General features: G+C 35.1%; 1 protein-coding gene across 12 annotated transcripts in view; it reads left to right on the top strand.

Moving 5' to 3' along the window:
• The window catches only part of LOC101787069 (ankyrin repeat domain-containing protein 26-like), a 124261-nt gene that overhangs the window by 34534 nt on the left and 74046 nt on the right, over nucleotides 1-15681 (top strand). For all 12 annotated transcript variants that reach the window (XR_010049021.1, XR_010049022.1, XM_063254120.1 and 9 more), the window contains exons 11-13: nucleotides 1018-1091; nucleotides 9767-9840; nucleotides 15024-15168. Coding sequence is in view for 10 of the 12 variants with exons in the window: in XM_063254120.1 (XP_063110190.1) it covers nucleotides 1018-1091; nucleotides 9767-9840; nucleotides 15024-15168 (293 nt within the window). In the remaining 2 variants the exon portion in view is untranslated. The remainder of the gene's footprint in view (nucleotides 1-1017; nucleotides 1092-9766; nucleotides 9841-15023; nucleotides 15169-15681) is intronic.

The raw sequence follows: 15681 nt of genomic DNA, 5'->3' as shown, positions 1-15681 counted from the left end.
TGCATGATCTGACTTCTACTTCTGTATGTTCAGCCTTCTCATCTGTCTGCCCTCATTGATCTCAGGCATTCCTAAACAGCTAGTGATATTTTCCATTGTGATTCCTCTATTTTTAGATCAGTATCATTCCCATTTAATATTTTTTTCTCTTGCTACTACCTTTCATACTCCCACAATTCCCTGCCTTGTGTCTGGCTAACCTCACTCTAATTCTAAGCTCATCATTACCTCTAGAAAAGCCATTCCCGATACCTTTTATTTATGCTCTCTAAACCCCAGTGCTTAGCACTTAGCAAGAATTCCATAAATAGTTTTTGAGTAAGATGAAGGAAGACTTGTATACAAAGAAGATTTAAAAGATTGTCCCATGCAATACAGGATCAAAAAGTTTAATAAGGAAGTAAGTTTGTTGTTTGTGTGGTAAAGATACAGTGGAAACATTGATGAAAGGGAGCCCCAAAGAAAGAAGCAGTTGTTTTATGTGGAGAAGGTAAACATAATCAAGAAATAATTCACATTATAAACTGAGTCTTAAAAGATTTTTTAAAATGTTGCCAGAAGAGTGGATGAAGACATTGCAGACATAAAGAAAAGGGTGTTCACTGATAAACATGTAAAGGTAATAGTAATTTACAGACCTTTAATAATAACATGCTGAGCTGTTTAAAAGTAGCCAAGATGTGTGGGAGAATAATGCATAGAGTGGATTTATATGTTTCTGTTGTATTTGAAATATTTCTGACTTCCATCTATGCTTAGGGAGTAAATTCATGATGAAGCTCTAAGAGGTCCCTATATCTTCAATATAGTGATATCTAATATCTTTCCAAATAATTTGTTAATTTGGGGATAATTACAAGTATTTCTATGTAAATATCCAAAAATTAGGATTAATTCAATTATTTAATTCTTAACTGGAAAATAAAAATAAATTTGTATTAGTTTTTCTATTTCATAAAAACTCACTTTTTATCTGTTCTAAGTAGTTTATTTTACATAAATATATAAATTTTTCAGAAGAACTGAACATAGAAGTGACATTAAAGGAAGATTTGAGAAGACGTGATGACAGTGAAAACAGCCAGGACCAGGTAAGTAAAAATGTAAATTTATATGCCTAGTTTAACATTGTTTTGTTTTCTTTAATAATATAGTATAAGCCAAATGAAATGACTTTTCTGACTCACATTTTAGAATCAGTAGTTTATGATTTAATATTTACTTTTGAAAATATTTCAGTCATGCCAAGGACGTGGCTCAGTGACACAAATGCCAGCCTGCATATACCCCTGAGTTTGATTCCTGAGACCCCCTCCAAAAGAAAAAACTTTTAACCAGTTATAAACAAGTTATTCTTAGAATCTATAGTAACTTATGTCTAAGTTTTAGATTTAAGGCAAAAGTGCTTCCATGTGTGCAATGTTCTTAAATGACGAAGAAAGGGAGTCCAGGTTCAAGCCCTTTTGTTAAGCAGCTCATGTTAGGGCCAGTGGAACAGTGATGACCACTGTTGGATGCACAACAAATGGTGATCATTCCCAGAGCCTCAGCAATGTAGTCCTGAGTCCTGTTAGAAAGGAAAGAGACAATATGGTAACTACTTTTAGGTCAGGATTATCTGGTGGTGAAACACTATTCTGCTTAAATGGTTATGTTTTGATCTGCGCTGTTTCATTGTTATGCCCTCTTTTATCTCAATCTCCACTCCATTATTTACTTTTTTATTTTTATCCTTTTAATTAAAGGAAAAAAATAGCAGGATATATTATAGTAACCCACTTTGACTTTCCATTACCTCAATTTAAAGCCCTGTATTACTCTCACCATCTGGTTTTTAACTGATGCTCCCCTATTCTGTTTTGCTGGATAGTGTCAGGTTCAAAAGTTTAGGCATCAGCTGTGAAGATAATGAGATTCATTATAACGCCCATTCTCTTTTATCTACTTTTGAAGACCCCCAATGTCTCCAATGTTTTGGTTTTGTCGGTTTTATTCTTTACTGTTTTGTTCAATTGTATTATAACTAACGATATAGGCAATTCTATTAGAGATAGCGGGAGGCATTATGGTAACCATTGTTGATCACCTTGTATTATGTTTTCACATTATCTATTATGTCCACCCTTTTGACTTGACCGATTCTGTTCTGCTATGTCACATTTGGTTTTACTCTCTTCCAAAAAAGTAATAAGAACCGTGGGAGCAATGAAACCCAAAATGTGTAATAGTCATTGTACAAAAGAGAGGAAAAGAAAGTGCTCTAAACTATATAACTGCATGTATATTTAAGTGTATAAGATAGAAAATGATATCACAGAGTTTTATTGGATCATTGAACAGAACTGTTTGCAGTATCATTGATGGAATGTCCACTTTACAAGCTTTAATTTTGTCACTTGAACAATTATTTCTAAGATGACAATATGTAATCCATTAACTAGTGATTTCCTACTGTTCATTTTTTTCTATAAATCTGTATAACTTGTGCCCTTTCTCTGCTTTTTTTTTTCTCCTTAAATAAAATTAAAAAAAAAAAGAATTGAATTGTACTTTCTAGTCTCTAGCTAATTCCATTGCCTACATTGAACGGTCATAAAGTCAACCCAGCTGCAGAGACTCATACCTTCCCAACTGAGACTTTGGTGTTAGGGTACAAACAATAATTTCTTACTTCAATGTAAGAAATCAGTAAGTACTTCATCCACTCTGTGTAGTAAACATTAGAATATATTAGAAGTGGATTTAACAAACGTAGTTCACATGGATGCGCAACACTTTTGTGGTATAAATTTGAATCACTCTGACTGGTGACCTTGTCTCTCAGTAATTTAAAGTCTACCTATACTCCAGTTAGTAAGCTTTAGAACAAAGGACTTTTTAATGAAGGATTCGCTGTTTAAAGGGTGACATTTTAGTTAAGTTTCTCATTGATAAGGCAAAATACCCAGCACCCAAAGTAAAATGAAGAAAGGTTTATTTAGCTCATGTTTTGTAGAGATTTCAGTCAGTAATCTGTTGGGCCCAAGGTAGGGCTGCATGGCAGAGGGGCAAACATGCATGTTGCCAGAAGACATCAAATGCAGCAGAAGACCTGAATAGGGTCTTCACTTTTTATCTTATCCAGACTACTAGGATTAGGGTGATGCCAAACCAATCAGTGAATTGATGTAGCAGGCACACCCTTAATTCCAGTACCACAAACTAGATTCAGTGACCTTGAAAAAGCTCTATGACTGCATGGGTCTTTGAGGGGACAGGTAGGCCCAAGCCATAACAAATGGTAAGATAAAATATCTTTATATGGGAACAGATTTATAATATTAAAGATCACTTAGTACATATTTTTAAATTTAGAACATAAGTTTAGTCTACACACAGATAAAGTGAAGGTGTTGGTTCATGTTTTTCTCTTTGTTTTAAGGTAAGGTAGATTATTTTTCAACCACTTTGTTGCAGTCCACTGAGGAAGAAGTAGCTATGTAAATTAAGTCATCAATGAGACAGGCTAAATTTTAATTTTCTACTTTCCCTTTTTCCAAACTTTGTGGTTTCTTAAGAAGAATATTATGTTAAAAATATGCTCCCCTGAAGAAAAGGCATCAGAGAATCAGACCAAGGAAACTAATCTTCCACTTCTACATTTGGAAAAAGTCTCTTAAGAATCAGAAACCATTATAGATTTTGAGAGATTGGATATATCTTTACACTTGGGAACTCATTATGTGAAAAAGTATAAGAAAAATTGATCAAAAACCATATAACCATGTATCACTGTAATATATTTTCTTTAACTCTTTTGGGATGATGCCTGGAAAGAAAATAATTAGAACAAGTGGAATTTCTAATTTTAGTTTTTGAGGGATCCCCATACTGATTCCCATGGTGGTTATTCTAGTTTACATTCCACCAACCATGTAAAATGGTCTCTTTTTCCCACAACCTCTCCAGCATTTGCTGTTTTTGATTTCTTGATAACCATCCTTCCTGGAATAATCTGGAGTCTTACTGTTAATTTTTAATTTGGATTGCTTTAATGATCAGTGATTTTCAACAATTTTTCATGTACTTATTGACTACTTGTATTTCTTCTGAAAAGTAGACTCATTTCAGTTGCCCTTTTTAAAACTGAGTCTTTTATTGTGGGGGGTCTATTTTGCTGATTTTTTAAAAAGAGGGTAAAATTAAACATAACAAAACATCATAAGATAACAATATAAAAGACACAGATTGCAAAGCAAGACAACTGGAGATCTTCACTGTCTATCATTTTTTCTCTTGTTTTCTTCCAAATAGTTGTCCATATCGCCACATACAATGAATGCATACAAAACGTAATCGTATAGAACTGATCAGAACAGGATGATGAAGGCATTTTAGGTCTTTAAGACCAGACAATAGGGAAGTCAACAATGGCTGCCATAACGTCTCTTACTCTCTTCAAAATAGCTGTCCATACTTTCATGTATGTTGAAATTAAACAAAACAAAACAGGCTAAAATCACTCTGACCAAAGAATAATAGTATTGCTGAATTTCACATCATGATGCTATGGAATCAGCACTGGTAACCTTAGTGTCTATTTCTTCAGAGTAGCTGTTCATCTCATCATGCATTATATTATCAACTCTCATGAACTTTTTAGAAGTTCTACACATGCATGAGTTTCTGCATGTATACCTGTCCTTTCTGTATTAGAGGGAAAAGCAAAACAAGACAAAACAAAACAAATTACTAGAAAAACCTGAAACAAAAAAGACATATAGACAACAATAGAAAGAGCCTAGAACACTGAAAATATAGGCCTTCAAAACAAGGTGGTAGGAGCATAACTAGGGTTGTTATTTTATGTAACGATCTTCAAGAGTTCCTCAGATAACTATTCAATAATATTCACAATTGTTCCAATCCTATGTGAGTTTGATTTATTTCACTTGTGAGTATGGTCTCAAGTTGCATCCATTTACTTATAAATATCTCAATGTGATCATTTTTTATAGCATAGTAGTACTCCTTTGTATAAAAATATCACATCTTTTTTATCCATTCCTCAGTTGATGGGCATTTAAGTTTTTCCAAGATCTGACTATTTCAAATTGTGCCTATAAACATGGCTGCACATGTATCACTGTGGCATGATGATTTCAGTTCTTCTGGGAATATGCCCACAAGTGGGATAGCTGGGTCAAATGGGATGTCCAATCCCAGCTTTTTGAGGAATCTCCAGATTGACCTCCATAGTGGTTGCACATCCCCACCAACAGTGCAGAAGTGTTCCTTTTTCCCTTCAGCCTCTCCAGCTTTTGTTGTTGGTAGTTTTGTTTATCCTGGCCATTCTTTCTGGAGTGAGATGAAACCTCAGTGTTGTTTTAATGTGCATTTCTCTAATGATCAATGATGCTGAATTCTTTCATGTATTTATTTGCCACTTGTATTTCTTCATCTGAGAAGTGTGTGTTCATCTCAGATGCCCATTTTTGGAATGGGTCTTTGAATTTGGGCATCTGATTTTTTAAATTCTTTATATATTCTAGACAGAAGGTCTTTGTCTGAGGGACCGTTCACTAAGATTTTTTTCCAATTTGTGGGTTTTCTTTTGGCTATGCTGGATATTTTTTTGACATGTAAAAATTCTTTAATAGGACGTGACCCCAGTTATTGATTCTGTGAAGCATTTCACATGCAGTTTGAGTCTTATTCATGAATTCTGTACCTACCCCATGTATTCAAGATTTCTACCTACTTTGTTTTCCAACAAACTTACTGTTTCTGTCTTAAGATTTTTAGATCTTTCATGCATTTAGTCAGTTTAGTACACTGTGACAGGCATGGTTCTAGTTTTAGTTTTTGGCCTATGGAGAGCCAATTTTTCCAGCGCTATTCATTGAAGAAACTATCTTTCTTCCAGTGGACATGTTTGGCCCCCTTATCAAAGAAAAAGTGGCTGAGTGTGTTTGTTATTGTATCTTCTAATGTATTCTATTGATCTTTACATCTGTTTTTATTCCATACCATGCTGATTTTATTACAGTAGCTTTGTACTATAACTTCAAGTCAGGGATTGTGGTTCCTCCTGCCTTGCCTTTGTTGCTTAGAACTGCCTTTGCTATTCTGGGTCTCTTCTGGTTTCAGATGAATTTTAGGGGTGATTTCTCTAGACCTGTGAGGTATGCTAATGGTATTTTGATTGGGATTACATTAAAGTTATATAACACTTTTGGGAGAATGGCCATTTTCACAATGCTCGTTCTTCCTATCCATGAACAAGGGATGTCTTTCAATTTTCTGAGATTCCCTTCAATTTCTTTTTTAAGGGTATCATAGTTTTCCCTGGACAGATCTTTTGTCTCTTTTTTCAGATTAGATCGTAAGTATTTCATTTTGTTGTTGATATATATTGTAAAGGGTATGGCTTCTCTTATTTCTTTCAGTGGTTTTGTTGTTAGTGTATAGGAATGCTATTGATTTTTGAGTGTTGAATTTGTATCCATCTACTTTACTGAATTTATTTATTATACCTAGGAGTGTTTCAATGGAGTTTGGGGGTTGTCTGTGTAGAGTATCATGTCACCTGCAAATAATGATAATTTAACTTCCTCTTATCCTGTCTTTACTCCTTTTATTTCTCTCTCTTGTCCAATTGCTCTGGCTAGTATTTCCAGTACTGTGTTGAATAGGAGTGGTGGTAAGGGACATCCTTGTCTTGTGCCTAATTTTAAGGTAGAGGCTTTCATTTTCTGGCCATTTAATATGATGCTGGCTGTTGGTTTGTCATAGATAGCCTTTATCATATTGAGGTAAAAACCATCTATTCCCATTTTCTGTAAGGTTTTTTTTTATGATGAATAAGTGTTGGACCTTATCAAAGTTTTTTTTGTATGTGTAGGAATGATCACGTGGTTCTTATTTTTGGCTCTATTGATATGGTGGATTAAATTTATTGATTTGTGTATGTTGAACATACACATTGTTCCTTGCATTCCTGGAATGCATTCCTGGGATGAACCCCACTTGGTCATGGTGTATAATAATCTTGATGATTTGGTGCATTCTGTTTGCCTAAATTTTATTGAGAATTTTTGCATCTATGTTCATTGGGGAGATTGGCCTATAATTCTCTTTCTTGGTTGGGTGTTTGGTATAAGGTTTTGGTATTAGAGTAATGTTTGCTTCCAGGAATGAGTTAGGGAGAATTATTCCCCTTTCAATTTCATCAAAGAGTTTGAGGAATGTCAGCATTAAATCTTCTTTGAATTTCTTGTAGAATTACACAGTGAATCTGTCTAGACCTGGGGTCTTCTTTGTTGGTAGGGATTTAATTACATTTTCAATTTCATTAATTGAAATTGTGTTATTCAGAAATTTTACATCTTATTGACCCAGCTTTGGTAATTCATGTATTTCTAGGAATCTCTCCATTTCTTCTGTGTAATCAAGCCTATGAGAGTAGAAGTTTTCAAAAGAGATTTTCTGTATTTTCACAGGGTCTGTTGTGATTTCATCTTTTTCATTCCTTATTACATGAATTTGAGTTTTTTCCTTACTTTTAATAAGGTTGGCTAGAGGCCTGTCAATTTTATTTATTCTTTCAAAGAACCAACTTTGTTATTCATTTATTCTTCATATTGTTTACTTAGTCTCTATTGCATTATTTTCTGCTCTGACCTTTATAATTTCCTCCCTTCTTTGGGCTTTAGAAGTGATTTCTGAATTACTTGGTTGTTTACATTTACTGCCACCATTTCATTGCTTTTTACTGGGCTATCTTCTTAGCTCCATTTTGGTCATTCATATGTGCCTAGAAATCTATTTTTTCTATAGTCTGACAATTTATTAAATAGAGGTTTTCAAAGTTGTTACTTTGAATCTAGGTTTTTTTCTTGCCAGTTTCCATCTGATTTTGCAGGATAGAAAAGATTTAAGCATGAAATAGGCATGTTACAAGTAGATTTCTTGGCTTTGTAGAAAGGCACATTTAAGTAAACCTTGCTTGGTGGCACAAACCTGTTACCCAGCACTCTGGGAAGCCAAGGCAGGAAGATAGCAAGTTTGAGCCCAAAGGGAGCATCTTAACAGCTTAGAAAAACCCTGTCTCAGCATTGAAAATGTATATAACAGATACATCCCAGGGTTATACCCTCCTCACCCCTGCAAAATTTTGTGGTAACCATGGATGGTTATGGAATACACACTTGTATTCACAGCTCCTTAGGCTGAAGCAAGAGGACTCCCATTACAATCCCATCCTGGGCACCTTAGTAAGACCCTATCTCCTCTAGAAATAAAAAGGCCATCCTGGCTTATAGCTCAGTGGCAGAGCACTTGCAGAACATAGAAGAGTAGTTTACACAGTGCTAGTCGGTTTTGCTCTTTACTAGTTACATTCTGGTTTCCACTTGTGAAGAGTTCACATATAAAATGAGGTTATCTAAATATGAAAATATGTCCAGAAAGAGTTCATTTCTACTATCTAAATAGTGGGAATTTGGGAAACCATTCTTGTGATCCTTGTTCCTTCATCAGCGTTTTTCTGAGTCTCCCAAGTTGCATGTAACCTGGGACAGTATTAGTGCCCTTACCTTGTGACCTGAACCAAGATAAACACAGAGCAAGTTGCTTGCAAAAACTAACATCTGAAGTTTTGTCTATTACTTTAGTGATAAATTGCATTTGCTATGTTTACACCATAAAAGAAGTTGAAATGCAACAGAAGCAATGAGTGAGAAGAGATTTAAAAGTCTATCTATGTTTGAGATTTGCTGTGAATCTTCCTAGTCAAATGAGTCCATTTTTCTACTGTCATGTGTGCAAATTTACCTTTTTACTCAAATCACTCATGGACTATGTAATTCCAAGATGACCACCTATTTCCACATATTTATTATTACTGCTCTTAAATTTTATTTCTGAATAATCACACTTGTAATTTATTGGCTTGATTTTTTTGAGTTCACCTGGTAATCTGTCCGTTCCTGCATTATACAATTGTATTCTCTATTGGTGTCATGAGGTGCAGGAAATGCCACTGAGAAGCTTTGCAGGAATCATTTAATCTGAATTACTTCTGATTCCCTGTGTTTGTTGTGTTGGCTTAAGTATATATTTCAGTGAGTACCTACAACTGTCTTGAAATCCCAGTTAGAGTATCCAAATGGAAAAAGAATTGTGAAAGGCAAGGGAAAGAATACCTTGATCCTGAAATTGTAAGAGTCTTTTGTTCCAGAAAGCCCTACAGTAACACATTCTCTAAACAAAAGACCCACTATGCCTTTGACTTTTTATTTCTACCAATAATACAGGGGATGAAAATGTTGGATAGCAAGGTGAATGAAAATAAAACCTAGTGCTTTTCAAAATTTGGAAAGTTCTGTTTCTTTCACTCAAACAAAAATGGAGCAGAATGTGCAAAAATTTCATTGACCTGTAATGATAAAGTAGACACAAAAATATTGTTTATGCCTCAGCGTGGTGGCACATTCCTGTACTCCCAATACCCTGGAAGGCTGAGGCAGGAAGATCACATGTTTGATTCCAGCCTTGGTGACATGATCCCAGTGATGTCCTGTCAGAAAATTTAATATAAAGGGTGGAGGATATAATTCAGGGTGAAGGTCCTGGCTTCAATCACCAGTGCTGCAGAAAAAAATACATGTCTTTCTGGACTGAAATAATGACAGCTGAACTGAGTCAAGTGATATAAAGAACAAAATATTTAATAAAGTCAGTGAGTGAAAAGTAAGTTTTCCTTTACATCAAACTTTCTTTAAAGGTTGAAGGAAAAAGAAAGAGTGGAAAAACTGACACCCAGCAGTTGCCTACTGAGAAGAAAGAAGAACATGATAGGTAAGACTATGGAAATATTTGACCATAAATAGTTACTGTTCTGTACAGCAAAATCTAACGTGAGCCTGTATTTGTGATTAAGAAGTTATTTGCTTTTACTAGAGATACTCAGCTTTGAATGACTGTCAGAAAAATACAGACAATTTAGATATCATTTTTCCAATTATCTTGAGAAATGTTTTTTAAACATTTGGATGAATTAGCCAGTCTGAGGAAACAGACATCATTATGTACTGTTAGTAAGTGAAATTATTAAGTGCATTTGAACAATTTAATAGCATTAATTAAATCTCAATGATTTCATTGTTTTAATCTAATGCCTTCTCTTATGAAACTGAATCCTTCTTGGAAAGGAATACAAGATCCATGATCACACACATGTACATAGCTATTAAAGACATTTAATGTACATATCCTCTAGGCTAAAATTGGTGAGTGTATATACTTCATATACATAATATGAGCATTAAGCTGGTATAACAGGTTGGTAATAATTATGTAAATGTGTTACCTATATACATTCATATGTTGAAGGATTAACTATTAACATTCTCATAAAGTGTGAGATAGTCTAGATGCTTAGCAGTAAGGAAATAATTGAATTGCTATATCCATAAAATAATATAGCATGGAGCCTTTAGATAATATTCATTGTGATTATTTCACAAAATATTTTTAAAGCATTGTTTAATAATACGTCTTCAGCAAATTTGCTGTAATACTTGTTATATGTGCTAAGTTGCCAAAGAAAGTTGCAGGCTGCACTGAAGATCTTATTACCAAGAAATTTGGTAGCTGTTAGACTTTTGCTTTTTCTCAGGATATAAGTACTATAATCTGGACCTTCATGTTCATCTGAATATTGCCAAAGGATTGCATGAGGATCCATGATTGATTAGTTTTCAGTATATTAGGTAAAAATCCTTTAAAATGTCACCAAAGGGTCTTTTAGTAGTAAATCAAGAATTAACTTTTTTCTGCAAAGATCAAGTAGTAGATATTTTAGGCTTCATGGCATGAAATCTCTTTTGTGGTCATCTAGAATCTGAGGTAGACAACAAACGAATGTCTGTGGCTACATTTCAGCAAAATTGATCTACAGAGCTGAGGGATAGTTCTGTATTAGAGCGCTTGCCTAACTCACAAGAGGCCTTGGGATTCGTCTCCAGCACTGCCAATAAAGAAGAATTTATTTTAAAGTTAGATGATAGACTGGAATTGCTCCACTGACAATGATTCACTAAACCTTAATGCTAAACCCTAGTTTGCTGCTAATGTACTAAGCCAGTCTTTTAAAGTTTCCCACGTGTACATCATTGTCTCATTTTTACAGATAATGCACTCCACTGTATTTTTCAGCAGTGAATATAGAAAACTTACAAAATTCAATTTATAAATTAAAGTTACTTTATTTCCCTTCCTCATACATATTTTATGTTTTTCCTGTCTTATTTGTTGTTGTGGAGTGTATACTTTACTGTCGTCCATAGAATTTGTGTGTATTTACTACAATATCACCAGTGCATACAAAAAGGTGTAGCACACAGTGAGTAGCTAGTCAGTAATTTACTCAGTGTGAGTAGAGTTTACTCCTTGTGTATTATTTTAAACAGTAGGCTAATTTGTCACTTACAAAAGTTTGACTTAGGAAGCTGAGGCAGAAGGATTGCAAAAGCGAATCCTGCTTAAGAAGCTGAGCAGGTCCTTGCCTCAAAATAGAAAGGGACTGGGGGTAGCGCTCAGTGTTAGGACACTCTTGATTCAACCTCCTGTACTAGAAAAAAGGGTTCAGGAAGAAAATTCATTCTGAAAGTTTTAGTTTTTACTCTACATTAATATTTTTTTCATTTAGGAAGAAATTTTGAATATTGTGATTCTTCATTCTTTTAGGGTAGTTTCACTTACAGTACAGTGGATTAAAAGAATTGCAGGCTTCATTTGTAGTTTATTAAGAAAAATAAAACACAAAGATATTAAATTTAATAGGCTTCAAAAAATATGGCCAAAGGACTAAAACTTTCTAAACTGAAATTAAAAGACAAAATTGGAATGTACTGTGTTGCTTCTTCTGGAAAGAGAGAGCTATGCTGGTTGGGCATGGTGTTGTTATAACACAGGTGCCTGAGTGCTACCTCAGTTCTTGATCTTGATTTTTTTCTGTGATTCTGGTTGCAAACTGAGTTGAGTCAGAACCAAATAAAAGTTAGTGGTTGAGCTGAGCATGGTGGCACACACCTGCAATCCAGCAAGTTTGACTTGGGATGCTGAGACACGAGGGTTGCTGTGAGTTTGAGACTTGTCTTGGCTACATAAATGAGTTCTAGGCCAGCCTGTACCTCATGGTAAGATGCTGTCTCTAAAATTTTTTTGTTCTGTGGGTAGGTTCAGTGTTGATCTTAATTGGTTTAGATTTGATTTAGTTCTTGTCCAGTTTGTTTTGCCATCAGGATTGTGGAGACAATTGAGTTTGTGAACCCAGGTACCATTGTATATGATTTTGCAAAGAGTAGAATTTAAAAACTGGCCAAACTTCAGAAGGAAAGTGATTTTCCATCTGTAGCTATATTAGTGTGCCTTGCAGGAAGCAAAGTGTTAGCATTAAGTGGTTGTTTGGTTGGATGCTTGGTTGTTTGGTGGGTGAAGCCAGTGACAGTTGACTGAATCAACACAGGGTTGCCACAACTCCAGTCAGTCCTTTCGTAGGCTTGGACTAATTTCAACCCAATGCTTTGTTTAAAAATTATTTTTCATCTACTGCTTAAAATGAACAATTTCATACTCTAGAGTTGTAACCTTGTTTTTGAATTGAGTTGCTTAAATGACTTTTTATTTTTAAAGCAGTGGACCCAACGTGCCTTTGAGGAAAGTAAAGAATAAACATAAACAGCAGCACTCCACGGAATCTGTGACTTCCTTAGTGTCTAACAAGGCCCATTTCCTGTTTGCTAGTCTCCAACAAGTGATGTGTATTTAAAGATTACAAGACACTGTCAAAGATGGAGGAAGTTAAAACCTCTGTAAATGTTTTATTTTCCTTTAATGGAATGTTAGCAGGAATTGCTTTTCTAGAAATAAAACAGAACAGTGTAGTCTACAGGGAAAGCAAGAGGATACCCAGCCTCATCATTGCTGCAGAGAGATTGGCTAAGAGAAGCACAAATGAATTTGACAAAGAGCAGTTTCAACACTGGTCACACAGGAAGCTGACTACTGGGGACGATCGGACAACACTTCAGACACCTTTCACTGGGAAAGTTAGGGAAGCAGGTGTTCTGAGCAAGAATGCAGCATTTAAGAGTTGTTTTCTTAAGATTTTAGAGTGTATGCATACACCACTAGAAACCATCAGTAGAGAAAGATATGTTTATTCATTTTAATTTTTAAGAATATTTGTAAAACTCAGAAATTATGTGATTATAACTGACAATGGATGCTGATATGGATTAACACAATCACAGTGGAGCCACACTTGCATGCCTTTCAGTGCTGCCCAGCAGGATAGTCATGCCTGTGCCATCAGTGTTTGAAGCTGTGGGAAATGTCAATGTGGTCTTAACATCACTTAACAACACTAAATGCTTAAAGGTAGTTATTTCATAACATAAGGCATACTCCCACGATGTCACAGTTCAGAGTTCTCAGCCTCACTCTTTCACTGATTTTTAGTTGGATCCTAACATTTTTTCACAGAGCCCCCCACAGTTTCATGGCAACCACAGGGATCCTCCACAAGGAGTTTCTGGCAGGAGGTTTGCGAGTAGTGCATTCACACGTTACTCAGTTCTTCTGGCTTTGGAGTGCTTGCTGCCTTGTAACCCATCTCTGCATTGTAACAGGTTGATGCACTGCATGTGTCTGTCTCCATTGTTGTCAGTTGTGTTCTTAAAAACCCTAAGATCCCAATGATGCTGCCAAAATGCCCCACACTAAGGTTTCATCAATACAATATTTTATTAAATTACGTAATTCCAGAAGTCATAGCATATTTATAGAGTTTAAACTATAAAAAAGGCATTGATAAGCATTTTTATGATCATATCTGAAATTTGCAGTCTTTTGCAATTGCAAGTGCTCTAGGACCAGTACTGTGCATTTAGGGAATCCACTGTACTGTGGAACATTCCTGGGTTTAAATTCTTACTGTCTGTACTTGCACATGTGCAAGTTACTTGGCATATCTTCACCTACCTTAGTGATGTATAAAATAAGATGTTACCTCTCAGAATTGTGTTTCACACGCACACACACACACACACACACACACACTCTTCAAGTAGGTGTGCCCTTTGGAAGAGATTAAATTGAAAGATATAAAATATGACAGATAGGAAGGAAAAATATTTGAAAGCATTTCATTAGGATACTAAATCAACATATACAGCCAGATCATAGCTAGAACTTTATATTTTCTAAAAAATGCATGTTATATTTTCTTCTATTTTGACATGAATAAAACAATAAATAAAACCAATCAAAACAAAACAGTGAAAGTGATACACAACTTTAAAACCAGACCATAAGAAATCAACAATGGCTACCATAATGCCTCTTGTTGTCTTCAAAATAGCCGGCCATACCATCAGACATTATAAAATGAAACAAAACAGAACAGAAACCAATCGAAACAAAACAATGAAAGCAATGGAAGACTTCAAAAACAAGATAATAAGAAATCACCATCAGCTTCAATAGTATGTCTTGTTATCTTTGAAATAGCTGTCAATAAACAGAATAAAATGAAACAAAGTAAAACAGAATAAAACTAACACAAGCCAAACAAAACCCTGAAAGTGATACAGAACTTTAAAACAAGATAATAGGGAATTAACAGTGGCTTTCGCCTTTAGAAGGAACTCTCCCATAGCTGCTATACTGCATATTATTTTCCACCAAGTAAATGCTCAGAGCACTGGGCTAGGCCTGCAAAGTGAAATGCTAAACACTACAGGCTTAAGTTGTTTTTCTTCCTGCCTCAGTAGCTATTATCCCAGCCTGTATGTCTGTGATCAGCTGGTTGCTTGCAGGGGTTGGGAGGAGCTCAGCTCTTATCTCCCAGCCCAACTGCTGGCTCACAGGAAGCCATTGGCTTCATATTTCTACTTCCCTTGGCCTGTGACTGTCACTGACTCAGAGGAAGGGGTTGGCTTGTTGATCCACTTTAAAAATACATTTTAAATACACAGGTTTCACTTCAGACTTGTCTTAAAAGAAGAGGACAAGAGAAAAAGTCTCAAGGAAAAATGTTCTCAAGAAGTTGAAGCAAAACAACAGCTTGAAATTTCTTATGCAACACTTGAAATGGAATTCAAAGCTTCAAAAGTGAATCAGGTAAATTAATCTTTGATGAAAATTTTATATTGCTGTTGTATTGGCATTGTAGTATTTCTTTGATTGCATATTTACTCATGCATTGCTTACATTGAGAATATGATCCAAAGCATGTGTGGTTTGTTATTTTCATTATTATCCAAATGTAAGCAGGTGGCCACACACACTTACATCTCCCACATCACTGGGCGATATCGTTTCAAGGACCATAGTTGAGCATGCAGTCCAGTGTTGAACAAAACATTCTTATACATCACACGTCCCTATTATGTGGGTTGAAAACAAAATGTTAAATCACCCTCAGAAAACCTCACATATACAGCTAACTGTATTTATTATAAATGTTGACATCTAATAGCTCAGTTTGTTTACTGAATAAAGAAATGAAAGGAGTTTAATCATGAACACAAGTGTCAATTTGAGTATTCTTATGATTTAGCTAACTTTGAAGCTAGTGAAGTGTTTCTTAATGAAATTTTATTTTATACCATTCGTGCCTATATTTAATAAATG

This window comes from Cavia porcellus, unplaced genomic scaffold, assembly GCF_034190915.1.
Source record: "Cavia porcellus strain 051 isolate PalLab524CR breed Dunkin Hartley unplaced genomic scaffold, mCavPor4.1 scaffold_8, whole genome shotgun sequence".
NCBI lineage: Eukaryota > Metazoa > Chordata > Mammalia > Rodentia > Caviidae > Cavia > Cavia porcellus.
Note: the sequence above shows the minus strand (reverse complement) of the source record. Positions and strands in the feature narration are given on the sequence as shown.